The following is a 26,968-nucleotide window of genomic DNA, read 5'->3' as shown; positions in this document are numbered from 1 at the left end:
TGCAGCAATTTCGCTCACTATGATTGTGACCCACCATTGTTTTCTCATCCTTTGTTCAAGCAATTTCTTAGAGGGGCAAAGAATATAAGACCCCACGAAGAGCTCCTACTCCTGCTTGGGATCTCAATTTTGTGTTGGAGAAACTCACTCTACAACCTTTTGAGCCTGCAGCTACTTCTGAGTTGAAATATTTATCATGGAAGACTGCTTTTTGTTGGCCATTACCTCTGCAAGAAGGGTTTCTGAATTGCAGGCCCTTATGGCGGTTGAGCCTTTCTTGATTTTCCATAAGGATAGGGTATCTTTACGTACTAATCCTTCCTTTATGCCTAAAGTGGTTTCTAGTGTGGCTTTAAACCAAACTATTCATTTGCCTACTTTTTATGCAAATCCCCAAAATAAAGGGGAAAAGATTTTGCACACTTTAGATGTACACAGGCAGTTGCGATATTATTTGGACAGAACTAAAGGGTTCAGGCAGTCTCAGCAGTTATTTGTTTCTTTTGCTTTGAGTTCTCAGGGCAAGCCTGTGTCAAAACAAACTATTTCTAAGTGGATTGGGTTTTGCATTACTTTCTGTTATTCCCATCATGGCAAGGAGATTCCAGCTGGGATTAGGCCTCATTCCACTAGAGCTACTGCCACTTTGACAGCTTTTTTGAGGGGGGTGGCAACCAAGGATATTTTGGAGGCAGCTACTTGGAGTTCAGTGCATACTTTCTCTAGGCATTATCACCTGCCACTTTACTCTAAATCCAGGGCTGGTTTTGCCACTGCTGTTTTGCAGGGCATTTTTGGCAGCTCCTGCTTCCTTATAGTTTGGCCATCATCCCATACCTCTGCTTTGGGATTCTACCCAAGTGTAAGGACTGCAGCAATGTGAGATGAAGAACATAGTACAGTTTTGTACCTACCATAAATGTAGATGTTCGAAGATCCACATTGCTGCAGTCCAATTTACCCTCCCTCCTTCCCCTCTGTAGTTAGAGGTGGTTGTGTGGGTTGAGTTGTAAATATTGTGTATATAGTGTATATTTTGTACATATAATTAGGGCAAGGGTGCTTGGTTGTTTGTCTTGCTGTCTTTTCGTTTTGACCTTTATTTTTAGGGTCTTCTGACATCTGGGGCAAGAAAAGACTGAGGATATGACGTCGGTCATGCGCATTTGTACCCTGACGTCCTGATGTCAGTCAAATGTGCCTTGACCGACGTCAGCCTTATACTTTGATATTCGGGCCGACCGAGGACAGCGGACTACCCAAGTGTAAGGACTGCAGCAATGTGGATCTTCGAACATCTACATTTATGGTAGGTACAAAACTGTACTTTTTCTGTAACATCTACCATATTTTCTCAAAGGGGTCATGAAAATTCCTAAAAGAGCATCAGGAGGAATCTAAGACAGTATACTGCTTGACTGAAAATCACATTAACTGTAGGTCCTAATGCAGCTGAAAACAGAAACAAAAGCCAAACTTCCTTCACTGATTGTGATTGAGACTGAACCCACTAATGTTACAGTGGCTTCCCAAGAAACCACTGAGCCTTTGTTTTCTTTTCTGTTATGTCCCTTTTACACCTTATCTGATCCATCACTGGTACACATTTCGGCCTCCTTTACTCCACAGACCTCAGTCCCACTAGAATTTGAATAACTAGTAGTTGCTGTTTTGGAACTGCTTAGACCTGTGGTGTACAGGATATTGTCCACGTTCTTTAACTTGTGATGAGTACTAAAGAACATAACTTTAGTTTTGGAGGGGGACAGAAGTTTGTTTAGGTCAAGCTACTTGTTGGAGTGAAGGCCATGTTGGAGCCAAGTTTGGATATGTGAATTGGAGTGAATGTATCTGAAGATCACCATGCCGTTAGCATACGAGATGATAGCTGGTTGGTGGCGGCCATAAGGGAGTTTATTGATAAAAGTAGAGAAAAGCAAGAGTACTAATTTGAATCGCCAAAGACTCCTTTGCTAGAGGAGCTGAGCTGGATAGGGAGGGCCTTTTTTCAACATGAAAGGTCTGTTAGTGAGACAGTATGTGAATCATACAAGGTTGTGACTCATACCAGTCTCAGTTAAAGAAGCGTGGCGTGGTCTGTAAGGTTAAAAGCTTTGGTAAGGTCTAGTAAGACTGCCTCATACTGTGTTTTGCTGAGAAGTGGGTATTGAATGTAAGCAGGTAATTGGGGGTGAATGATTTTTTGAATATTTTCCCTAGGGTTGGTAGCACGAAGATTGGTCAGAGGTGTTAAGGATCACTTGAATTTTTGTTTAGGGAAAGGTTTAGTTAGAGCTAGTTTTCCAGACAGTGAGAATTGTGTTTTTGGTTAGACATAGATCATAGATGTGCATGAAGGGGACAGTAAAGTCTTTGCATACCTCTAAGAACCAGGGAAGGAGGTAATCTTGAACCAAGCAGAAAATTAGTAGGGAGGCTGGCCAAGCAGAGTTTCAACATCCTTATCTATTTTCTTGAAAGAGAAGTAAGGTAGGAATAGAGGAAGTGTAGGTAGTTGAGGGTGCATATTGACTGTTGATGTGATAACTTGGGGTAGAGTGCTAAACTCCTTAAGAAAGTAATAGCTGGAAAGTTTGGAGTTAGAGCTGAGGAGAGTGATATTAAAGATGAGTGGTTAGAGTATTTACATCTGGTCAGTGAGTTAATTTCTTTTCAGAATGTTTTGGTTTACATAGGAGAGGGTATTGTTCAGTTTTGTAGTATTTATATTTAGATTGTTTGCAGTACTCATATGTTGAAAAATCTTCTGCTAGCAAATCAAAGATTTGCTTTTAAGAAATGACAAAAGCATGCTAGAGACAGATTAGTCCATAGAAATTTCTGTTAGAAAAAGAACAGTATTTTAATTAGGTAAGGTTCTTATAAATGTAGGCATTTTGGGACATGTACTTGTATGCCACAAGATACATGTTTCATAATTTGTGAAAAGAATCCTGTTATCAAAATGTAACATATCTCAGGGAGTGATGTGTGCATTATTTTGTAAGTTCTCAGAGGTATATGCTGGAGAAACTAAGTAAGAAGTAATATAGATATTTAAACATGTATGTAATAATAGAAATGAGTGAGTGTTTAACAAGCACTTTAGCAAAGTATTTTGTAGAAATAAAACATAAGTTGAAAGATTTTAGATTTATAGTGTTGCTACAAAAAACTCTATAGGAATGACTAAAACAGTGGCTGATGTGTAAAAGAAATTATATTAAATATGTCAGCCATTGGGATTTTAAATTCAGAAATAAATAGGCAAATGTTTCATGAATTATTCAGAATCTGACTTAAGAAGTTGAGTACCGTTTGCATGAATTAACTTTATTGAGACATGAAATGGTTATAGAAGTTTTACTAAGTGTGTTTTCTTCCCTGAAGGCTGTTGAACCAAGGTGCCATGGTGTGTAAGACTTGTTCAGATAAAGGTGCTTTTTCTTTCTTTTTTTTTTTTTTGTAATATTTTTGAGACTTCAGCTGGTTTTTGGATATGTTTGTGATGTTGTTTAATTGCAGCTCAGTTACATATCTGATTACTTTGTTTCATTTGTTTCATTCTGTGAATACCTGATTAATGCAGATTAGGTCTGAGAAGGAGACTGAGCCTCTTTCCCCCCAGTAGGCATAAGGCAGAGAAACTAATCTGTACAGAGATTAGCATGTCTCATATATATGTGTATATGCACAATACAGCACACACACACGTGACAGGTGAGAAGAAAGATTGCCAGTTTGCCAACACATTTTGAACTGTGAGAGAAAATTGGAGCACTTGGTGAACACCCATGTGGACACAGAGGACATGTAGGCTCTGCACAAAAGGCCACCTACTAGAAACCCAAATTAAAGACCCAGTCCATGTGAAGCACCAGTGTTAAATATTTTGCCACACATTATCATGTGCTGCTACTGCTGCATGTAAATGAGAGATTTTGGCAAATACTACTTGATGAGAAAAGTTCTAAGCTATGTATTTTAATTAGCCTATGTGAATTTATAGATTTCTAAGATTTCACTTGGTATTTCTGCAGCACTTGAAGTATTTCAGTGAGCTATTGTACATGTGTTCCAGAGGACTGAAGGTATTTTGTGTACTTGTCGGTATGCTGGAGTGGGCTAAATAAAAATCAAGATAATGCGACACTGAACTACTGAAAAGGCTGAAGCAGAGTAATCTCAAGCCAAGCAAGAATAAGTGTAAAATAGTAACCATTTGAAATGCTAGGACCCACTAGAGTGAGTTCCAGATTAGAGACTGAATAGCTGAAAGAATAGACTTGCATATACTTAAGTCAGAGATGCCATTTGTCAGAATATTTCCTTTTTTCAGAGGTATGGTGATCTTGGAGTTGGTATATATAAGCTTTCCCCCGCCCCCGGCAAAAATAAATTTTTTAAGACAGGAGTAATTTTCGAAATTTGCTCTTCTATGTTTTCAGTCTTTTTTTTAAGGCTTTTTGGCACTCTTCCTTTTGTGTGATGGTATTTCAGTAGGGACCTGTAAAATCAAACACTTGAAGGTTTGAAACCAGACAACGAGACATAAGAGCCGTAGTGCATATACATCAGCATGAAGATAAACTGTCTTTTTGTTTTCTTGAAATTATGCAGTAATTTTTGAAATTTATTCCAAGCCTGTCATATGCAAGTTTTGCCATTAAGGAAGTTGTTGAAAGATTATGTGGAATAGTAAAATAATAAGCAAGAAGATATGAGCTTTGACATGCTTAAGCAGTTACCAACTGAACTGCCTACACTGAAGTGTTTGTAGTTAAAAACTCTCATTGCAAGTTGGTAGTAAAGTGGCATTTGTGTGGTGACTCTCTAGGAAGATAAACCAGTTGCTTGTGAATCAAGATAGTTTGAGTTGCAAGAGATAATGCTCAGGTAGAAAAAAAAAGAGATAACACTCAGGTAGAAAAAAATACTTGCTCACAGTTTTGGAGTGTGCAGAGTTCCATGATTGCGTTTATGGAAAGTGTTGGAAAACATTTTGTAAACCACTCATTGAATAATATTAAGAAATCTTTGTCAAAGAACCTCTAAAACTGAAAAGAATGTTGTTGAGACTGCAGAAGTGACAGTTGTAAACTGTGAGTTAGACAATGAGACTGATGCGTGGTGTCAAAGCCATGGTCTCAAGCTAAATGCAGAAAAATGCGTAGTAATCCCCTTTGGAAAAAACTGAGTACCCGCAAACTACAACATAGGAGGTAATCCCCTGAAATATGAAGAAGAAATAAGGGATCTAGGGACCCAAGTAGATAGTCAGCTTTCCTTTGATAACCATGTTGCCAAAGTGGTTAGAAAATCCTTTTATGTGACCCATCTGATCACGAAAGGGTACTCTTCCCTCATCAGACCCATTATTGAGTACAATGCACCAATTGGAATGTACCTGGCTAGACATCTCCAGCAGCTGGAGAGACCACAAAGGTACCTAACCAAGAGGATTACTGGCCTCAAACAGTTGCCCTATGCAGCACGATTGAAAAAGCTAAGTCTGTTCTCTGTTGCATACCGCTTTCTCAGAGACGATCTCTGTCTTAACGTACAGAGCCATGTCCAACCAAGAATTGTTGAACATGCTCCATCTTAGCAAAACCAAGTCTACTCACGCTACACGCTCTAGGGATATAAACCTCAACACAACAATGAATAGAACATGCTGGGGGGATAGATTCCCTTCGCAGAGACTTCCCTTACTATGGAACAGGGTCCCGATCTACATAAGACAGAGCCCCTCACTATCACTCTTCAAGAGGAACCTTGATGAGTGGATGGGTAACAGAAAGTTCACACCGGGGATCACACCAACAGCACTACTAGATAGGGGCCAAGGGTACTAGCTGCTAGTACAAGGGTCTAGGGAACTACTAAAGGGGCAGTGAATACCGCACAACTTGGCTGGGCTAATATATGCCTTCTGGCAGATAGCCCAGTACCAACCTATGAATCTATATGCATCATATTTGTTGAGCTTTGCTGTGAATCCTTTGTCTACCAGAACAGCAAGAGATTTGTTTGGAAAAGACCCGCAAATAAATGGAGGATACCACAGCTGTCTGTGACCATAGGTAAGAGACTGCCTTTTCAACATTGGCATTCAGTCATCTGTGGGTAAAAAATATGTGAAATGTAACAGCAAAAGTTATGTCAGACCAAAAGGCTGCTTAAAGAAGGAAATATGGCCCTACTTTAAGAAGGACGTAAGCTGCATTCAAGATCTGGTAACTGATGCAGAAAAGAATAGCTCCTAAAGAGCTAAGGAAAGAAATGAGTACACTAGGCACATTTAGGAATTGTGAAGAATAAGGAAAAATAGGTAATGGCTTAATGTTTTGGCTGACCAGATATGTCGGTGTAAAGTGACCAAAGAAGAAAGACATTGTTCATGGTGTGTCTGTAGTAATTCAATGGAAGAGTTGATTGCTTGCGCAGCACCAGCAAGATCATGGATTAAAATTGGAACAGATTTCTTTCATTCCAGAGAATGTGTGTCTGTAATGGCTTGACCGTTGTTTGAAATTTTCAAGGGTTGAGAAGTAAATGGACACAAGTGTTGATGTTGGCAGTGCACTTAACTATTTTCTGAAGACATGGAATGCCTGATGTGATTGTCATAGAAAATCTGTAGAATGCAGCTGTAAAATTAAAGAGATTTTTCTGAGGAAGAAAATTTAAATTTTAACATGTTGAATTCACTGTGGAAGGTTTGAACTAGAAGATGATTCATACTGTGGGATACCTCAGACTGTTCCATAAATTTCATAGGTAGTTAGTAGGCTATTGGCCCTAGGGCCTGTATAAGCCTAGCCAAAAAGGTACCCTGGCTTTCGCCACCCAAGAAAATTATTTTCCTGTGCCCCTGTCGAGCAGAGCCACAGAAGTGATCCCTGGGGTGAATTTCTAATCTCCCATCCAGTCATCAAGATTTTTCTTAGAGAGTGCTAATGAGGAGCTTTGTTTGATATAGACAGGTAGTTTGTTCCAGAGTATGGGAAGTCACTGGGAACAGGAATCTATCCCTCCAGCATGTTCTGTTTATTGTTGTGACAAGGTTTAGGTCCCTAGAGCATGTAGCTCGGAGGGATTGAGATTTCTTTAAGTGGAGCAAGTCCAACAGCTCTGGGTTTGACATAGCTTTGTATGTTAGGCAGAGATCGCCTCTGAGTAGCCGATATGCGACGGAGTAAAGCTGGAGTTTTTTTTAAGACTGTCTGTGTAGGGTATCTGTTTGAGGTCGGTAATCCTCTTTGTGGGGTAGATGTCTTGTGAGGTACATACCAAAAGGGGCACTGTATTCTATAATGGGTTTAGTGAGTGACGAGTAGAGGAGAACAATGACCTCTTTTTTTCCTGGATGAGAAAACATTTGTGATGAGGTGTGCCACGTAGAAAGATTTCCTGACTACCGTGACGATGTGATTATCAAAGGAGACTACTCTCCACCTGTTTCCCAAGGTCTCTTATCACACTTTCTGTGTTAAGTAGACTATTGCCTATGTGGTAGTTCATGGGTACAGAGTTTTTACCAAAAGAGATGACCATGCACTTTTTGGCATTGAGCCTGAGGCCATGGCTTTGACACCAGGCATCTATCTCAGTGAGGCCCTTTTGTAGGATGTCCACATCGTTAGAAGTTTCGATTATGGCTCCTAGTTTGCAGTCATCTGCGAACTTCATTAGCCAAAGACCTTCTGTGTTAGCCTGTACTTCAGAGAAGTAGATACCAAACTGGAGAGGACCCAGGACTGAACCCTGTGGTACTCCACTTGGCACTGGTCTGAAGTCGGATTTGGAGTCTGCTACTTTCACAGTGTGGGTTCTGTCAGTGAGCCAGATGACAAACCATCTTGTGACATAGGGATTTATACCTAGTTTAGTGAGTTTATCTATAATTCCAGAGTGGGGGATGGTGTTGAAAGCCTTGGCGCGATCTTGATAGGCTGTGTGAACCACTTTACCCTCATCTACAGCTTTGGTGACAGCTTCAAAGAAGTCTGTAAGGTTTGGGAGACATGATCTGCATTTTACAAACCCGAACTGGGTGGGGTCCAGAGTTTGGAGATTACCAATGTCTTTGTTTATAAGTTCCATGATGATACATTCCATAGCCTTGCAGACCAGGCTTGTCAGGCTAATGGGGTGGTAGTTCCCAGGGTCCGTAGTGGCTCCCCCTTTGTGGGGTGGGATGACCGTTACTGTCTGCCATTCAGTGGGCACAAAGCCTGAGGTAAGGTTATGATTAAACATGGTACTTAGGTGGGGTGCCAGTTTGTTCTGTAGTTCATGTAGAACGCAGCTTGGGATGTTGTCATGTCCCATGAATGCTGTGTTTTTGGCTTTGGAGAGTGTGTTTTTTACCTGTGCAGCCATGATTTCAGGACCTTTGCATTCTTCTGGTATAGAGATGGGCCCTTTAGGGGGTGAGAGGGGGGTAAAGTTAGCACTGAACCTCTCTGCCAGGATGTTGGCAATATCAGTTGGTTCTGCATATTTAGTGCCATTGTGCTGTAACTCAGAGCAGATCTGAGTGTTGCCATTGAGACTCTTGACATAGCTATAGAATGCTTTGTGGTTGTCTTTAGAATCAGTGGCGATTTTGTTTTCATAACTAGCTTTGGAGGATTTTATGAGGGATCTCGGCTTCTTAGTGAGGCTGACCAGGGAGTTCCTCCAATCATGGGATTTTACTCTTTTTTGCAACAGTTTCTTTCTTCTGTTGTAGAGTTTGTTTAAGGCAGGGGACCACCAGATTGGCTTCCTTTTTTTGGAGGATAGCATCTTGGTTCTCTTAGGGATAGCATGATCCATGCACTCATGTAAGTGCTTATAAAGTGCATTTGTGTAGGATTCAGCAGTCGTACCTCTGTTGTCCATCTGCATGGGTGTCGTGAAGTTTGCCACTTCTGTCTTAAGAAGCGTGAAGTTGGCTTTGGAGAAATTGTTTACAGTGGTTTCCCTAATGGGGGTGGGATGTGGATGTCTAGGATGATTAGTTTGTGGTCGGATCTGACCAACAAGGAACTGATCTCTGGTGTGGAACACTGGTTGCCCATGTTGGTAATGACCAGGTCTAGGATATTGCTGCCCTTGGTGGGGGTGTGGATAAGTTGATCCAAGGCATTGGAATTTATGAATTCCAGAAAACATTGAGCAAAAGAGTTGGTACATGAGTAGTTTTTCCAGTTAATGGTGGGGTAGTTGAAATCGCCCATTTTTAGGGTGTAGGGTAGTTGAAATTGCCCATTATTAGGGTGTTAGGTTATACCCTAATATTTTTCAGTGTATCAAGAAATGAGGAGTGGGAATGCTATGGCATGGTGGAGGATCTATAGCAAGCTACAATTTGGATTACGGTCTTGCCCAGAGTTAGTTGCACTTGGATAATCTCAGATGCATTATGCTGAGCAACTAGCCTGGAGGTGTGGATATCCTTAATCAGTATGGACACGCCTTTAGTGTTTCGGTCCATAGGTAGCCGAAAGGTGTGGTATGAATTATCGCCTGGTAATGCAGGGGTGCTCTCTGGAACCTTGAACCAGGTCTCTGTCACTGCACAGATGTCGATTTTCTCCATTTCAAGGAGTGCCTCGAGTGAGTGCATTTTGAGGTTTAGACTTGTAGCATTACCCTCAGATTTTGCTTGCTTGTACCTGTTACAGTGGTGAATTTGTCATTTGAACCTTTCCTAAAGTGCCTTTAATGGCTTATAGTCTGTTATTCACAGTGAGGTTTCTTGTATCACAGTTGCTTGAGCATAAATACTGGTTGGAAATTCACGTGATGCTCATTTTACAAAAGAGTGATATGCTAGTGCTCAAAGGACATTATGTTTTTGTTTCCCCAGTCTTGCAGCATCTTGGAGAAAGTGCAGGACAGGCTTTGCATTGCGAATCTGTAATAACTTTCTGAGGTACAATGACTTCAAAGTGAAAATAATAAAGTAAGAGGGTGCAGGCAGTCCCCTGCAAAAATATCTTTGCAGTCTTTATCTCTTTTTCTGTTTTCTAATAAATACTCTAGTTGGACTGCTTGTGTTTCAAGTATTCTTGTATTCAGTGTGTCAGTTTTATGCAGTAGATACTAGATAACTGTGAATACAGGCTTAGTAGTTTGAGGATTCTCAGTGGATATAGATGTGCTCTTCTTGAAGGTGTGCATCTGTCACTTGTTGAACATTTATACATACATATATTTTTTTCATTATGAGAGAGAGAGAAATAACATTGAAGCCAAGCTTCCAGTAAGATGTGCAACCAAAGTATTGCAGCCTCTTCTGTTGTAGGAAAGAAGAGAACTATGATTTCCAAGAGTTACAGAAATACTTCCAAAGTCGTATCTTCAAGTAAAGTTTTAGTGCAGCAAGGACTGTCCAAAAGTCCAAGATCAGATAATCCTGTATAAAGAATCCCGTTAAATATTTCAGATTTGGTGGACCGTTGAAGAAACCAGCTAGATATTTGGACTGTTCAGGAATTAAAAATGATTCAAAGGAATAAAAGTTTTATTTATTAAAACATCTTGAATACATGCAGAAGTTTAGTTTGTAAATAGCCAATGAAGTACTTAGTATGATGATAATTTTAAAATCGTAATTTTGCCATAATGCATGCTACTTCATAGCAGTATTCTTCTTCTTCTTCTTTTGGCTTTTCCCGGTTAGGGGTCGCCACAGCAGATCACCTGTCCGCTTATGATTGGCAGTGGAGTTTTACGGTGTCGAGTTGCCAGCCGGGCACCCAAACTTCCACGGAAGGCGCGCACACGCACTCACGCCTAGGGCCAATTTAGTGTGTCCAGTCCACCTACAGCATGTCTTTGGGATGTAGGAGGAAACCGGAGCAATGGGAGGAAATGCACGTGACCACAGTGGGAACATGCAGACTCCACACAGAAGGCACCCCAGCCGAGGATCGAACCGGAGAACCTCTTGCTGTGAGGCGACAATGCTAACCGCTGCACCACCGTGGCCTCTGATGCTACTTCGTAGCAGTATCAATGTTTTAATTAAATTGTTAGAGACTTGGTATCATACCTATCAACCTCTTAGTGGAAGAAATCTGGACAAAGCCCGACAAAATGGGAGTACAGCAGCCCAAAAATAGGGACATATTTTAAATATTGCTCTTACAAACTTAGAAAGTTACTAGAATAACAGAAGTTTGTTTTGAAATACATTTTCTGAAGGATTTGAAGTCTGAAGCTCTAATCTATGTCATTATTTAGTGACTTAAACCTCAGATCATCCTAGCGATTTGCCAGAAAAACACAAATTTTATGTGGAATGGGCCAAAAATATGGACATTCTACAAAAAAATTGTACATTTGAGAGCTATGCTTGGTATGTATAACTGTAATGTTTATTAACTAGGTGCTTTGATATGATTTTTATGTGTTGTGGTGCACCCTCTTATAGAGATGTTTGTATTTGAATACACTCCTCATGGAGGGTAGTCACATTCAGAGTTTTTCTGTCATTTATTTACCCTTTTGACACAACTTCTTCCTGTTAGAAGTATGGTAGATTATTGCAAAAGCTAGCAAGTTACTTGGACAGCAGCAAGGACTGACAGTATTGAATAGTTTTGAAATGTGCTGCTGTGTTTTGCACTGTTTTAGCTTTATGAAAGACACACTGAATGAGAGTGCAGATGGAAGTGCTGGTGTCCTTGTATTTTGGAAAAAATGAAATGGTTTTGTTTTCTGAAATGTCGAAGTGTTGAAATGCATGATGTTCCTCTGGTAATGCAATGCAGCAAAGTATAAAAATGCATAATATGCATTAAATACATACAAGTAAGTATTTAAAGTGCATTGCATCATAGTTTGTGTGAATTTTTAAAAGGAGAGGAAAAGATAAAGTATGGAGTCTGTAGCTTTAAGAAATTGTCACCTTAGCCTGTGTAAAAAATGTCTATTCTGTGGTCCGAGTTATATAGTAGTGCTGCTGTAATTACATACAGATGAAGTTGTCCATGTGTAGCTAGAATTAAACTTGTTCTTTCAATCATGCTAGTTCACCAAGTGATGATCTTCTATCCCTGTGTTGCAGTATTCTTAATGTGGGATTCCCCGCCTCAGGTGACCCGAACGTTGGCTCCTTTATAAAAGCTTAAGGCCTGGTTGCTGTAGGTGCGTGTGACATCACACGTAGGGCCATAAACCAGGGACCTTAAATGTGACGTCTGCATGCACTGACCTCAGAACTTTTCAGCCACAGATGACGTCACATCGATCACTTCACTCTTTTACTCGAAAACGTCTAAAAAGCTAAGTACCATGTTGGGGAATTTTTTCCATCTCTTTTGCTTGAGCTTGGTTAGCTGTAGATAATGTTAGCCGATGTCAACTAAGAAGGGCAAATGCCATTGTGGGCATCAGATACCGCAAAAAGATACACATGATCATTGCATCTTTTGTCTAGGGAAGGAACACGACCATACAGCTTGTTCCATTTGATTTCTCTGAAGATTAAAGTCCTTTTGTATGGAGCTCCTGGTGGTACCACATTTTTTGGTGATTTGTGCAATTTTTTACTTTGTTTCACCTAGAGGCTGCTATATATTTTGTTTTGTTATTAGGTTCTACAAAGTGCCTGATGACCAGAAATTCTTGGTAAAGCCTCCCCTGGCAGACCCTGCAGTAAATGCTGTATCCCCTGACAAGCAATCTAGACTGATTCCTTCAGCATTTCTTCTGCCCACTGATGAGGATAGCAAAAGCATGGACAGGATTGGGAAAAAGTGTACAACTCCTCCACCCTGGCCTTCATAGCTGTCAGTTACCAAACTCACATGATAAAATATGCCTTGGACCTAGTTTCACAAGCTTCCACTCTCTTGGCTACTACCCCTGACTGCCCTGTCAAAACTGACATAGCATCTAAACTGTCCCTGGCATCTCAGGTAGCCAGACATTCCATTATGTGCAGTTATGATGCCACAGAGGCGTCCGCTAGGTCTGCGGCTTCTGTTTCAGTTCTTCGCAGATACTCTTGGCTTCGCCTCCAACCACTCCCAGAGGATTTCAAGTCAAAAATTCTAGATGCCCCATTAGACCATAACCTCTTGTTTGGCAAACAATCTGCAGGGCTTTTTAAAAATCTGCAGGAAAAAAGTTAAGGAACTTCAGGACATCAAGCATTTAGTTGCGTCTCCCATTCCTAAATACTTCAGGAATTATCCTGCAAAAACTTCTTTTATCAGGAGAATCCCTTCCTCTGCCACCCCCTCCTCTACCAGGCATAGGAGAGGAACCAGGAGGCAAACCTACTCCAGAGCAGTCACCTCTCACCATCTCAAAGTCCGCCTTTTCAGGATAGAAGTGGACCCAAGAATGAGTGACTGCCTTGCCCATCTAACTTTGTCAGACTGCCCCCCCCCCCAACTGCCTCCCCCTTTGGAAAACCATCACATCAGACCACTGGGTTCTGACTATCATTCAAAATAAATATTTCCTTTCTTGGAAGGAAAAACTCATTCCAAGGCCCATCCACTTTCCTTCCAAAAATCAAATCCACCTCATACCTCATATCCTACTAGACCTTATAAGATATTAGGTACAATAGAACCTGCCCCATCAGGACAAGAAGGAAAAGGGTTTTACTCAAGACTTTTTCTGGTCCCCAAAAAAGATGGGCCTTGGAGACCAGTTCTGGATTTATCCTTCCTAAACCGGTTTTTAAAAGTACCATCATTCAGAATGCTATCCCTTCAAACTTTTCTCCCTTTAATACCAACCCAGGCCTTCATGGCCACTCTAGATCTAAAGGAAGCCTATCTCCATATTCCCATAAAACCCTCCCAACAGAAAATTCATGTTTTAATGGACCCTGCTCTCATTTTCAGTTTACAGCCTTGCCCTTTGATTTATCTACTGCACCCAGGGTATTTATAAAATGCCTAGCCCCAGCCATTGCTTACTGCAGGACCAAAGGTGTCCATCTCTTTCCGTACCCAGATGACATTCTCCTTCTAGCAGAAACAGACCTCCTCCTCCAAAATCATCTCAGGTTCACCACTTCCTACTACAAAATCTGGGTTTCAGTCTCAACCTACACAAATCTTCCTTACACCCGCAGCAAGGCAAACCTTTTCTAGGCTGCATTATCAGGACAATCCTGAAGCGAGCTTTCCTCCCCCAGGACAAAGTCCTGTCACTCTCCAGTCACTTCCAAAACCTGTTATTAGTTCCTCAGCTATCTGCAAGACAATTATTCGCAGCTCCTGGGGCTGATGGCAGCCACCATCCCTATGCTTCCCCTAGCCAGAATGCACATGCAAAAGTTCCAGTGGTATCTGACAAATGTGTGGTCACAACACCAACACTCCCAAGAGCAACAAATTACCATTCTGCCCTGCCTCAAAACAAAACTAATGTGGTGGATTCAACAAATACTTCACAATCCAGCACTTCCTCTTCAAATCCCCTTCCCAACTCTGTGCATACAGATGCATCAGACCTAGGGTGGGGGGGGTCACCTTCAAATGTTTCAGCATTCAGGAGGCATGGAATCCTACCCTTCAAAAGAAGCACATCAGTGTAAGGGAAATGACTGCAGTTCTTCTGGCCCTGGAGGCATTACTTCTTATCCTCCAACCATTCAGATATTCACAGACAACACCACGGTAATGTGGTACATCAGCAAACAAGGAGGAACCAGAGCTTACCTCCTGTGCAGGATAACTTTACAAATTTGGGACCTTGCCTCCAGACACAACTTAGCCCTGCAGGCTTCATACGTCTCAGGACAACAAACAAGCAGATATTCTCAGCAGAACATCCTCTCTTCAGCACAAGTGGATGTTGAACAGGGAAGACCTTTCTAGACATTGTCCACTGGTGGGGCACATGTCAAGTGGATCTGTTTGCCTTCCCCCAGACACTTGAACAAATTCTGCACCAAGGATCACTCTCCACTTGCCTCGAAGGTGGATGCCTTCAGCATTCCAAGGAAGGGATTGTTTCTATACGCTTTTCTACTCTTCCCACTAATCCAAAAGGACCTACTGAAAATCAGCAAGGACAAACCAAAATCTTGCTGGTGACTCCCTACTGGCCAAGGCAACACTGGTTCCCTTTACTTCTCTCATTAGCCAAGGGCAGTCACCACAAGTTACCCCACAAGGTGGACCTACTCACACAACAAAAGGGAACTCTAATTCACCCTCACCTACAGATGTTAGGCCTAACAGTCTGGGTGATAAACTTTTAATCGCTTTCAGACATCACTACTCAGAGGATGTAGTTACAGTCCTGAGGGAGGCCAGGAAACTTGCTACTAGGAAATTATACTTATCAAAATGGGAGAGATTCTCCAAATGGTGTCTACATAAGGAGTCCCTTGCCTATGTGTATGAACTTGTTAAGGATGACCTTTCCTACTCTTCAGTGAAAGTCCACAATTCATCTATTTCAGCTTGTCTACCTCTAGATCCCCCTTTGCTATCCACGCTGGATGTAAAACTTTTCCTGAGAGGGGTCTTACATCTCCCTGGGACCTCAACTATGTTCTGGAAAAACTAACACTGGCCCCATTTGAGCCAGCTAGCACTGCTACTTTACAAATGTGTACATGGAAGACTGTACTACTGGTGGCCATTACTTCCGCTAGGCGAGTGTCAGAGTTGCAGGCTGTCATGGCCTTCCCCTCCACACACTACCTTCCACAAGGATAGGGTGACCCTATGCACTAACCCTTTCTTCATGCCTAAAGTGGTCAACGAACTGTCCTTAAATCAGTCCATTCACCTACCTACCTCCTTCCCCTCTCCAACTAACAATAGTGAGAGGATTCTCCATTCCCTGGATGTGCATAGGCAACTTGGATTCTACCTAGACGAATACGTAGACAAAACTAAGTCCTTCAGAAAATCTAACCAACTATTTGTCTTCTTCCACCCCAGGGCTCTGGGCAATGCAGTCTCTAAACAAACTATTTCATGTTGGATCAGAAAATCCATTTCCTTCTGCTACTTGCACCATGGCAAGCATTTACCCCAAGGGGTGAGAGCTCACTCTACCAGAGGCATGGCTACTTCCAAAGCCTTTCTCAAAGGACTGGACACAGTATCCATTCTGGAAGCAGCCACTTGATCCACAATTCACACCTTCACCAAACGCTACAAATTGGACCACGTCTCCAGAGCCAGGGCAGGTTTTGCTAGAGCAATCCTGCAGGGGTTTCTGAAGTCTTCCACCTCTACCTTCACCCTTCCCTCTAATTAAGGTGTGGTACTCCCCCACACCAAGAATACTGCAACATCGGAATAGAAGGACATAGAATAGTTGTGTAAAATCTTACCATAACCATAGATGTCCTTCTTTTCTATGTTGCAGTATTCCTTCCCTCCAACTCTGTATTTAGTCTGGACTATGGACATAACTTTTAGACACTAGGAAGCTCTACCCTTCACCAAGAGCAGACTAGCAAGCATATGACACTTCTGGCTGATATCACTTGTTACTGTCTTTGGGACTGTCTGACTAGCCTTCAAGTTCTGAGGTCTGTGCTTGCAGATGTCACATTTAAGGTCCCTGGTTTATGGTCCTACTTGTGACGTCCCATGCGCCTACAGCAGCTAGGCTTAAGCTTTTGTATAGGAGCCAACGTTCGGGTCGCCTGAGGTGATGAATCCCACACTAAGAATACTGCAACATGGAAGAGAAGGACATCTATGGCTTATGGTAAGATTTTACACGACTATTCTTTCTCCCTAACTTTAGCAGGTTAACTATGTAATTGTTGGATCTAGTTCTTTTGCCATGGCAGTTCCTCTTCTGGGAGACATCCTTGAAGGAAGTTCATTTGCATAGCTTTCAGGATCATAAATGATCTTGAGGTCCAGAAGCATTTTTAGATTTGATAGCAATGTAGGGAACTGTGGAAAGAACATGTCCACCACTTGATGTAGTTTTCAGACTTTTAAATGAAGGCTTAAAATGCTGTCTCAAACTTTGGGTGGAGAAGATCGCTGTATGTGCTTCCTTCTCAGTCCAAGGACTTTGCTAAAAGCAAGAAAAGAGAAGTACGGAGTGAGTGAGATACTTTTGGTAGTAAGTTGCTGGCCAAGATAAGTATGAATGTTCATGGTGCTCACTATTGTATTCCTCACCTATAAGGATATTGTGCTCTTAGCCCAGTGGCTGGGCTAACTTCCAAAACTCTGTCTTCCCCATGTGGCCTTAGTTGACTTCCTCCCACCTGAACGACAGGAAATCTATGTTATAAGAGTGGTTATCCAATGTTATCTTTGCATCTTTCTTGTCACTGTACTCCATACGGTCCCATGCTATGTAAATTACATCAGTCCTGCAGTTTGTTCATCTTCCAAAGTAGGATAATTGCCCTACAGGAGAGTCATGTTTTTGTTTTGTCATTGTATTAGCAATAATGCTGTTACTGTCAGATAGTGAATCTGGTACTGGTACTGAAGTATCTGAAAAAAATTGAGTCGATTGTGACAAGCAGGTACATCTCATAAAGATTATTACATTTGCTGTGTGTTCTGCTTGGGTGTAGACAGATGTGTCCACTACACTAGGTGCACAAGGTGTACAAAGTCTTTCCAAGATTATGCAGCTCACAAGATGAGGGTGTTCCTGGTCCTGTATTGTTATGGTCATCAGCTAAAGTCTCTTGAGAACCTTGAACAAGCACTCAGAAGGGCAGCATGAGAAGTGATGAGTACTACATGCAGTTTGAATGATGCTGATAGTTTCCTAATACCTAGCTATACTGAATTTAGTGAGGTACTTTCACAGTCCCCAGGTTTTGGAGTTGATTTTGGCTGAAGACTGTGGTCAGACCACTCTTCAGGCCACTGCATTTTTGGCACTTAGCATAATCCTCCTTGACTGAAGTCACTGAAAAATCAGCTGGTTCTGAGGCCTCTTTAAGGGTCCCAGCTACTGGTACCTGGCTTGTGAGTAGTAAGTGGAGGGCAGTATCCCCTTTATCTTTGTTTGAGGGAGAAGGTTCCTGAAGACTGAGTGGACATTTTGGTTGCCCACCTACTAATCAAAATCCTCAAGGCAGACTACATGGAAAAACTAAGGCCTAAAGTACCAAAGTTAATCCTGATACCCACTAGCTTGCCCCAGCCTAGGGTGAATAGATCCCTTAACCCAGCCCATGTCTCTGGGCTCCTTTGCAGGATTTGTTAAAGTTCAAAGAGATGACTTTAGAAATCCCAGATATCTCTCTGGAGTGTATTCTAAGAAGATAAGGGTGGAACCTGCTCCTACAAAGGATTCTGATACAACATGCATGGTTCTACATGCTAATTAACCAGATGCTCCTGATTAATTGATTGATTAGCCAGGGTAGTCCCAGTAGGCTAATAGCCTCTTTTCAGGGAAAGCCTGAGATGTTATTTATATTAGTAGGGGAGATTTGGCCAGGGCATGAGGGAACCTCCTCTACTGGTTTCTATTGATGCCTTGGGATATTTTACATCCACTTGAACCATCAGAAGATGGAGTATCAGTCTAACATCTCATCCAACGTATAGCACACCCAGGAGTGCATACCCCCTTACGCTCACTGCAGTGTCAGCAGTAAATCCGCCTAGTTTGGGGGGGGGGGTAAACCCCACAGCCTTCTGCACCAAAGACGAGTGTGCTACCTGTTGCACCACAGACACTGCTACTGATGCTTTCTTTCAGTAAGGTGTGTCTTCTTCTTCAGCTAAAAGACAGGGTTCTGTAGCCTTCATTGCAAGGCATTAGTTTTCAGTGCAGTTGTAGACATTCTCATTTCCTATACAGGTCTGTTGTCTGTAGATGCGGTATAGGTTTGCTGAGAGCTTGGAAATGTGATTAAGAAGTCTTTATTTGTCTAACATTAAATCTTTTTCCAATTGAGGGTAGCAGGAAACTTTCACTTCTCCCCATTACATGCTTATTTCTTTGAATTGTTAAACTGTCAAGTCTTTACCATTAATTTTTGCCTTTCTAAAGTTTGAATTGTGTATTAGAAATTGTTAGTTACATCTCCTTCTACACCCTTGCTGCAAGTGTAATTAACCCTGTATTTGCTGCACCATAGTGGTAAGGCGAATACCATTTGCAATGACTACAATTAGTGAACTGACCAGCCAGCATTTTATTCAACACTGTCACTCAGATAAACTTTGCAGAATTGAAAATAGTCATTTTGTTGCTGTTGTGCACAAGATGTCATCTTACTTGCTCAATAATGCAGATTAAGTCGGGAGCCACATCATAGCATTACTTTACTTTTGGAAGGCCGAGTGTATATTGATTTCTATTATAATTCAGGAGGCAAAGCCCTTTTGAGAGTATGCTGTAGATAGAGGAATCATTTTCTGAATCCCTATTTCAAGATGGGAAGAGATAGCAGAAGAGGTTCATGAGGTAGTCTTTTAGTTTTCAGATTCACATGTGTACAAAATATACCTTTCAACCTCTTAGAGCAAGAAATCTGGATGAAGCCATAAATAATGGGTGGGCAAAGGCCCAGAAATAGGGACACTTTTCAGATATTGCTGTTATAAACTTAGACAGTTGTTAGAATAACAGGTTTTGCATTAGCTTGAATTTTCTGAAGGTTATGAAGTCTAAATCTCAAACGTCTGACATTATTTTCTGACTTCAATCCTCAATAATTTGCAGGTGATATACCACAAAACAGCAATTTTATGAGAAACAGGCCAAAAATATGAGGCAAAAATCTGGACATTCTGCGAAAATCTGTACAGTTGAGATGTGCGGAGTGCTACAAGATAGTTGGTCTGCCTAGATCTAAAAGCAGTTTTGTACTCTATAACACCTCTCCAGAATATGACAGCTGGTGCTTCCATATTTAAAATATAGACATGTATTTTGGCATTTTCTCATATGTTGTCAACTCCCAGAGAGAGTGAAATTGGCACCACTCACTATAGCAGTGAATAAGTTCATGAAGGCTAAGACTCTGTCTAGGATTTATTATCCAAAGGTTATCAGGTTTATGTACTCGCTATTTTGTGGGCCTAGTGTCTTGTATGTGCTGAGTTTTATTTAAATACACATCAGCTGTTTTCCTAAAAAAACAGATTTGTTTTAATTTTATAGCAGCATACATCATACAGTAGTATTGTAGTGTGCTAGAGCTTAGTGCAATAAACTGTGGATGTTATTACTTTATCCTGACAGACATTTTTGTCTTGGTACTGCAACTGACTGGGGTGATGAGATCAACCTGGAATATGCATATATGGTGCAGTGTTGTACCTAAGGGTCCCTAGTAACTTTTGTAATGTGCATGTCATATAAGTTTTAATGTGGAGCTTCGGGGGTCATAAAAGGAAGAGATTGTAATACTGAAAGATTTGGCTCTCCTGGAATTTCCTTGAGGCTGAATGCCTTTCCCTCCCCTTTCGTGTGGCAGACATCCATTCACCTAGTTGGGATCAGAAATGTCTAGACAACTTGGTATGATCCCGTGGACTTGCTTCCTTATGTACTATGACTTTTTGAAGAGATAAAGATGGAGGGTGACATGCTGAATGATGGCATTCAGAAAAAATTAATTCATATGACTACTTAGATATCCATAATTTTACATCACTGTGGTTTATTCTTTAAGCTGTCTGTTGTTTCTTGATTTTGTGACCACAGAAGGCTGTTAATGAGCAACTGCAGTCATGAGTTTCCAATTGTGTTGTATTATCTTGAGCTTTTTTTCAGCAGTGTCCGTCGTTGTGAACGCACCCATTTCATTGATCAAGTCACTAGCTGAGGTGTGGTAAGTGGGAATAGCTGTATACAACTTGCCATTGTTCTTCTAGTAAAGATGCAGCATGTATGAAAATGTATGAAAATGTGAAACTTTTAGTTTTGCTCAATAAAGATGATGTTTGTAAAATGTGAAAAGCTGTATGAAAATCTGCATTTTTTTCAACAAAAACAACAATGACTTGGAAAGTAAGGCTGCTTTCATATGTACATGCATTTCTTCCTTTCAGAAAGCCATGTTGCCTTGAATGGACTGGTATTTCTGAGTTTAGTAATTTTGTGATGCAGGATGCTTGGATTCAAAATGTTTTGATAGCACGAAGAGGAAGAATTGCTTTGCTGTATTCAGGGGGGGGGGGGGCGCTTAACATCATAAGTGTGCGCTAAGTAAATAATCGGCAATGATAATTTGTTCCAGGATCCACTCTAAAGTAATGTGTGAGCCTTCTTGAAACCTGATATTCATTCATTATTAGAACAGAAAAATACAATTCTCCTATGAAATATGGATTGGTGCTTAAATGAAGCTTAACTTAAAAATGTGTTAATTCATTTTCAAAGATTGTGAATTTAGTGGTATACATTAGCCTGTAGTCTGCTTCTTTTGCTGCATTAAGTTGCAAGGTAGAATTAAATGGATTTCTATGCTCTTTTTATCAGAAAATAAGACAATCAAGTTGATATTTTTGTTTTGGCATTAGCTTTTTGTTTAAAAAAAATAAGTTATTTTGTGGAATCTTTTATATATTTCATTTCACAATGTGTTTTGCAAGGTTTTATTGTGTAAAGTATTATTAGACAACAAAAGCTTGTGGCTGGCTGATCATTAGCGCAAAGGTAATTGCACAGAGCTGAGGAAATAAGAATGTTCAGTAATTGTGTCCTGGTTGGGCCAGATTGGTCTTGCTGGTAGAAACTGATTATCATAAAAGGAAGAGATTGTAGCACTGAAAGATTTGCCTCACCTGGAAGTTATTGTGCGAGTGTAAATGAATGCAGTAGGTTTGAGCAAGGTACACTTACTGTTTTTATTTTCAGCTAGCACGACAAGTCATTGTGCACAGATTGATGTGTGAGAGTCCCAGAGGATCAGCGAGTATAACTTTAAATCGCAGCTATACAGGTTGGGGTCTTTTTGTATGTGGCTAGTGTAAATCATTGCCTGCGATGCAGTATTGCTTACGTAGAACTACGTATGGATGCGAGGAAACCCATGAGTTGGCTTAAGCCATTGCAGTAGGGTTCCACAGGCAAAGGGGGAAATATTAGTTCCAGCACATGCCAGGTTCCTGGGGGTTAGATGTTTACAGTGCCAAATGTTGCATTTACATTCCAAATGTTTGCAGTGGCAGAGTAAGTGACAGAAGCTGTTTGCAGGAGCTAACAAAAGTCAGCAAGAAAGTGGTGGTGGGTTGTCTTGACAGCAGCTCTTCCTCAGTACCACAAGGGCCTGTAGTTCTGCTGGAGGGAAGATAAACTCTTGCTAAGAAGAGGTGCCACACCAGTTGTAACTGTTCTTAAAAGGAATGAAAGGAGCAATATTTGCCTGCTTAGTCCAGTCCATTTAGGGACACATTTTCAGGTTTCTGGAGATAGGACAGGGCAAGTTTTATTTTGTCAGAATCTTCTGCCCATCCGTAGGGAAAATGCTGCCACCACGGATAACAGTTTGGCTCCATTTTTCCTGTCAAACAGAAGCACGTATCTACTCATCCACAAGTTTCCGTAGACTCAGGGTTTAATTCAGGCCCCGTTTTTCCTTTAAAAAAGAAGCAGAAAATGAAGCACGTATCTACTCTTCTACAAATTTACTTACTCAGGGTTTAATTCAGGCTATTGATCCTTCTTGCAAAATAGTAGCTGGCAAAAAAAAGAGGAATATGTAGTTTACTGAAGAGATGCAAGATTTTGAATCCAAATAGGAGGATGAGGGGACAGATACAGGAGTTTCTCCCGAGATTTCTGATTCAGACTCAAAGGGGAGAGTTCATGTTCTGATTCTTCCTATGGGTGTTTCTCTTTCTTGGGACTGTTTCTTCAGAGTGCCAGTACATTTTGTGGGACAACACTGAGATTTTTCATTCTTTCAGAAAATACTTTGAGCTGTTAAAGTAGAAATTTCCAGAATCTATACCCATTCCTCCTGTTTTGTCTGCATTGGTGTGTGTGTGTGTGTGTGTGTGTGTGTGTGTGTGTGTGTGTGTGTGTGTGTGTGTGTGTGTGTGTGTGTTACTGTCTGCCATCTGCTCCCAAAAAAGGGAGATAGGATGTATAAAGTTCTTCAGTCTTTTACGTTTTTGTATACTCGTCCCAAACCTGATCTAGCAGCTATAGCTTTAGTTAATCCTTCTGCTGCTAAACAAACAGATCTGATGTAATTTTCATTCATTCTTCAACTGTGAAGGGTTATGGTCTGATTTGGCTGCATTTTCCACCTCATGGAACACTGAAACTCTCAAGCTCCTCCCTTACCCATAATACTGCAGTCACTTAACTTACCTCAGAGCTCGTTTGCTGCCTTAGCATACAGAGAGGGTCGCTGCAGACTCTCGAGTTAGCCAATTGCGTTTTTGTGAGTTAGAATTTTACCTTTACAATTCTTATCTTGGTATTTGTTTTCTTATTAAACTTATTCATTTATAGTGCTGTCATCCCTTACTTTGTATAGTTTTTATCATTGTTGGTAACCCTTCCTTTCCCCTGTTTCACTTTTGTTTAAAGAAAAAAGAAAAAACACTTTCTTAATGTCTTCATTATTTGTTGTTATTTTTTTTATTCTGTGCTACTTTAATATGTCTGAAAAGCCTTTGGGTTTTAAAAAGTGTACGGCCTGCGGCCATAAAAATACCTTCATCAGATAACACACTCTAAATGTGTTTATTGTTTAGGCCTTGCACATCTAGACTCTAGCTATGACACTTGTAGAGGGTTTAACCCCAGAGCTTTGATAGAAAAAAATAAATTGATGCGAAGAGGTTTGCTCCCCTCTAAGTCTTCTATAGCATCATCTGGGACTTAAACCCCCCAAGAAAACAGATAAAAAAGATGCTCGACTCCAGGATCCAAACCTCCTCCCAAACTTTCTAAACCATCGGATCCAACCTCCTCAAATCTGAAGTCTGCCTGAAAAGTCTCCTCAAAACCGCATTTGATTTTGGATCCAGTCTCTTCTAGTCTACCTTCTCCATTCTTGAATCCAAAGCATCATCACTCTAGGCCACCATTGACAGAATCTTCACTTGTTCTGCCAGAAGTCTGATCGAAAGAGATGCAGACCGGATGATGAGGAAGTCCTCTCAACGCAGACAGAAATGGGGGATGTCCTTCTATTCATCTGTTGCAGTATTCATTACATGAGGGAGTTCACTGTCGTAGGCAACCCGACGTCAGCCAGTATACAAAAGACTTTTACTGCTTTAGGGTGCACGGTATGTCGCACATAGGCTGCAATTGAACGTGAGCCATAAAAGTGACACACATGCACCACCCTTAGATCTGAACACCAGATTCCAATGCGCAGTCTGACTCAGTCGTTTGGGATTCTTCATGTTTCTTCACATTTCAAATAAGTGCCCTTTTGGAGTATTCTTGACTGTTTCGCTGCTGTCTTTGGTTAGGGTTCATGTCATCCAAGAGGGGCAAGTGCCAATGTGGAAGACAAGGTCCACACAAGGATAGCCATCTCCAGTGTTTGCTCTCACTTATTCTGCCTCAAGCCTTCATGACAACCCTGGATATCAAAGATGCATATCTGCACATCCCTGTCCATCCCAGCTACAGGAAGTTTTATGCTTCTCTGTGTCATCATGGCATTTTCAGTTCTGTGCCTTGCTCTTTGGACTTTGTACCATGCCAAAGGTCTTCACCAAATGCCTAGCTCCTGTGATTGCCCACTGCAGACTTCAGAGTGTACACTTTTTCCTTCTCTGCATGACCTCCTCTTTCTAGCCAACTCCACAGAGGAGCTGGAGCAAAATATCGTCATTACCATCAGTCTTCTGCAAAGTCTGGAGTTCACCATAAACTTAAAGAAATCAGTTCTCACCCCTTCACAGGATCAGATTTTCCTGGGGTGCGGGATACAAACAGATCTTATGAGGGTCTTTCTACTCCCACAAAAGGTACAGAACCTCACCATTTACTTCAGAAATCTTCTGCTGGTTCACCATATTACAGCCAGAGAGTTCCTCAGGGTCTTGGGCCTCATGACATCCACTATTCTCATGCTGCCCTTTGCAGATTCCACATGAGTAAATGGCAATGGTATCTAAAGTCAGTTTGGATGCAACACCAGCACCCCCTTAGAATTTTCCATTCTTCTCATCCCCTGTCTGAAGAAATAACTTCAGTGGTGGTACATGTCACTCGACCCTGGATTCCCCTTACACCTTCTTGCTCCCTGTCAAGAGATTTTCACAAATAACTCAGATGTAGGCTGGGGGAGCAACCTTTGGGCACCTGAAAGCACAAGGTGTCCGGTCTCCCTCTCAACTGAAGGAGCACATCAATGTAAGGGAGATGAGGGTACTGCTATTGGCCATGCAGACCTTCAATCCCTTCTTAATACAAGGACCTCTAAAGCTGTTCATAGATGTGAACAGGGGGGGGGGGCAATCCCTATCTGTTATGCAGGTTAGCTCTTCAGGCTTGGGAGCTGGCAGTATAACTCCAGGTGACCCTTCAGGCAGTGTATATACCATCTTCACAGAATTGTGTCGCCGATTACCTCAGCAGGTCCCAGACGCGGTCCAACAAATGGATGCTTCAAAGGGATGTGTTTCTGGACATTGTTCACCAGTGGGGGGTATTCCTCAAACAGATATCTTTGCCTTCCTCACGAACAGACAATTTCCAAAGCTTGGAAGGGGATATTTCCATATGCATTTCCTCCTCGTCCCATCCCAAAATTCAGCAGGACAAACCAAAAATCCTTCTGGTGACTCCTTCTGGCCAAGACAGCACCGGTTCCCTCTCCTCCTCCATTTAGCCAAGGGCAGTTCACCGCATGTTACCAAACTCCTGCTGGTGACTCCCTTCTGGCCAAGACAGCACTGGTTCCTTCTCCTCCTCCATTTAGCCAAGGGCAGTCACCGCATGTTACCTCACAGAGTGAACCTTCGCACACAAAACAAAGGGACCCTCATCCATCCCCACTTGCCAGTTCTCCAATTGACCCTGTGTGTGAAAGGGTACTGATTGCTTTCAGACACCTGTTCTCTGAGGACTTGCTTACAGTCCTCCAGGAGGCCAGAAATGAAATACCATAAAATCATATTTAGCCAAATGGAAGAGATTTTCAATCTGGTGTCTGAAATGAAACCAGGCCCAACTGACAGTGGAAATCCCCCTGGTTTTATCTTATTTGTGTGAACTGCTCAACACTGGCTTGGCTTACTCTTCATTGAAACCCCGTATTTCAGCCATGTCTGCCTGTTTGCCTCTGTCTGCCTCTTAGCTAACAGGTTTGAGGCTAAACAATTTCTTAAAGGCATTCTACAGATTAGAACTCCCAGGAAACCTATTCCACCTCCCTGGGACCTTAACCTTGTTTTGGAAAAGCTGACTCTCCCACCCTTTGATCCAGCTTCTCTACAGTACTGCTCCTGGAAAAGTGTTACACAAAGCCTTAATTTTAACCAGACAAGTGTGTGAGCTACAGGCCCTTATGGTATCTCTGCCCCTTCTGGTCTTCCACAAGGACAGGTTTCCCTGCATACACCCCTGTCATTTATGCCTAAGATAGTCAATGGCCTGTCTTTAAATCAGTCCATCCACTTACCTACCTTTTTTCTTGCCACCCAGAGCCCTAGTGAGAGGGTGCTCCATACTTTAGATATCCACAGACGACTTAGATTTTATTTAGACAAAACCAAAGCTGTTAGAAAGTCAGATCAGCTTTTTGTTTCTTACCATCCCAGGGCCCTGGGGCAGGCTGTGTCCAAGCAGACTGGTTCCTCCTGTATTTCCAAGACCATTATGTTTTGCTACACTCCCCATGGTAGGGCTCACTCCACCAGGGCTTTTGCTTCATCTGGGCCTTTTTCAGTGGATAGGATATTAATTCTATTCTTGAAGGAGCTGCGTGGACCTCAGTCTATACCTTCACCAAACACTAAACAATTAGATGGAATCTCTAAATTTAGAGCAGGGTTTGCTAAAGCCATACTGCATGGGTTCCTTGGAAGCTCCTCTGCTGCACCTTCCTTCCTTACTT

General features: G+C 41.6%; 1 protein-coding gene across 2 annotated transcripts in view; it reads left to right on the top strand.

Moving 5' to 3' along the window:
* Positions 1–26,968, top strand: part of SEMA4F (ssemaphorin 4F) — a 1,454,381-nt gene that overhangs the window by 1,303,376 nt on the left and 124,037 nt on the right. Inside the window, exon 13 of one of the 2 annotated variants that reach the window (XM_044063981.1) lies at positions 20,710–20,764. The exons of the other annotated variant lie outside the window; for it this stretch is intronic. Within the exon in view, the coding sequence (XP_043919916.1) occupies positions 20,710–20,758 (49 nt within the window). The 3' untranslated portion in view covers positions 20,759–20,764. Of the gene's footprint in view, positions 1–20,709; positions 20,765–26,968 lie in introns of those variants that run through there. 2 annotated transcript variants of the gene reach the window in all.

Source organism: Protopterus annectens, chromosome 2.part2, assembly GCF_019279795.1.
Source record: "Protopterus annectens isolate FY-2018-M chromosome 2.part2, PAN1.0, whole genome shotgun sequence".
Lineage (NCBI taxonomy): Eukaryota > Metazoa > Chordata > Ceratodontiformes > Protopteridae > Protopterus > Protopterus annectens.
This window is presented reverse-complemented; position numbering and strand designations above follow the sequence as displayed.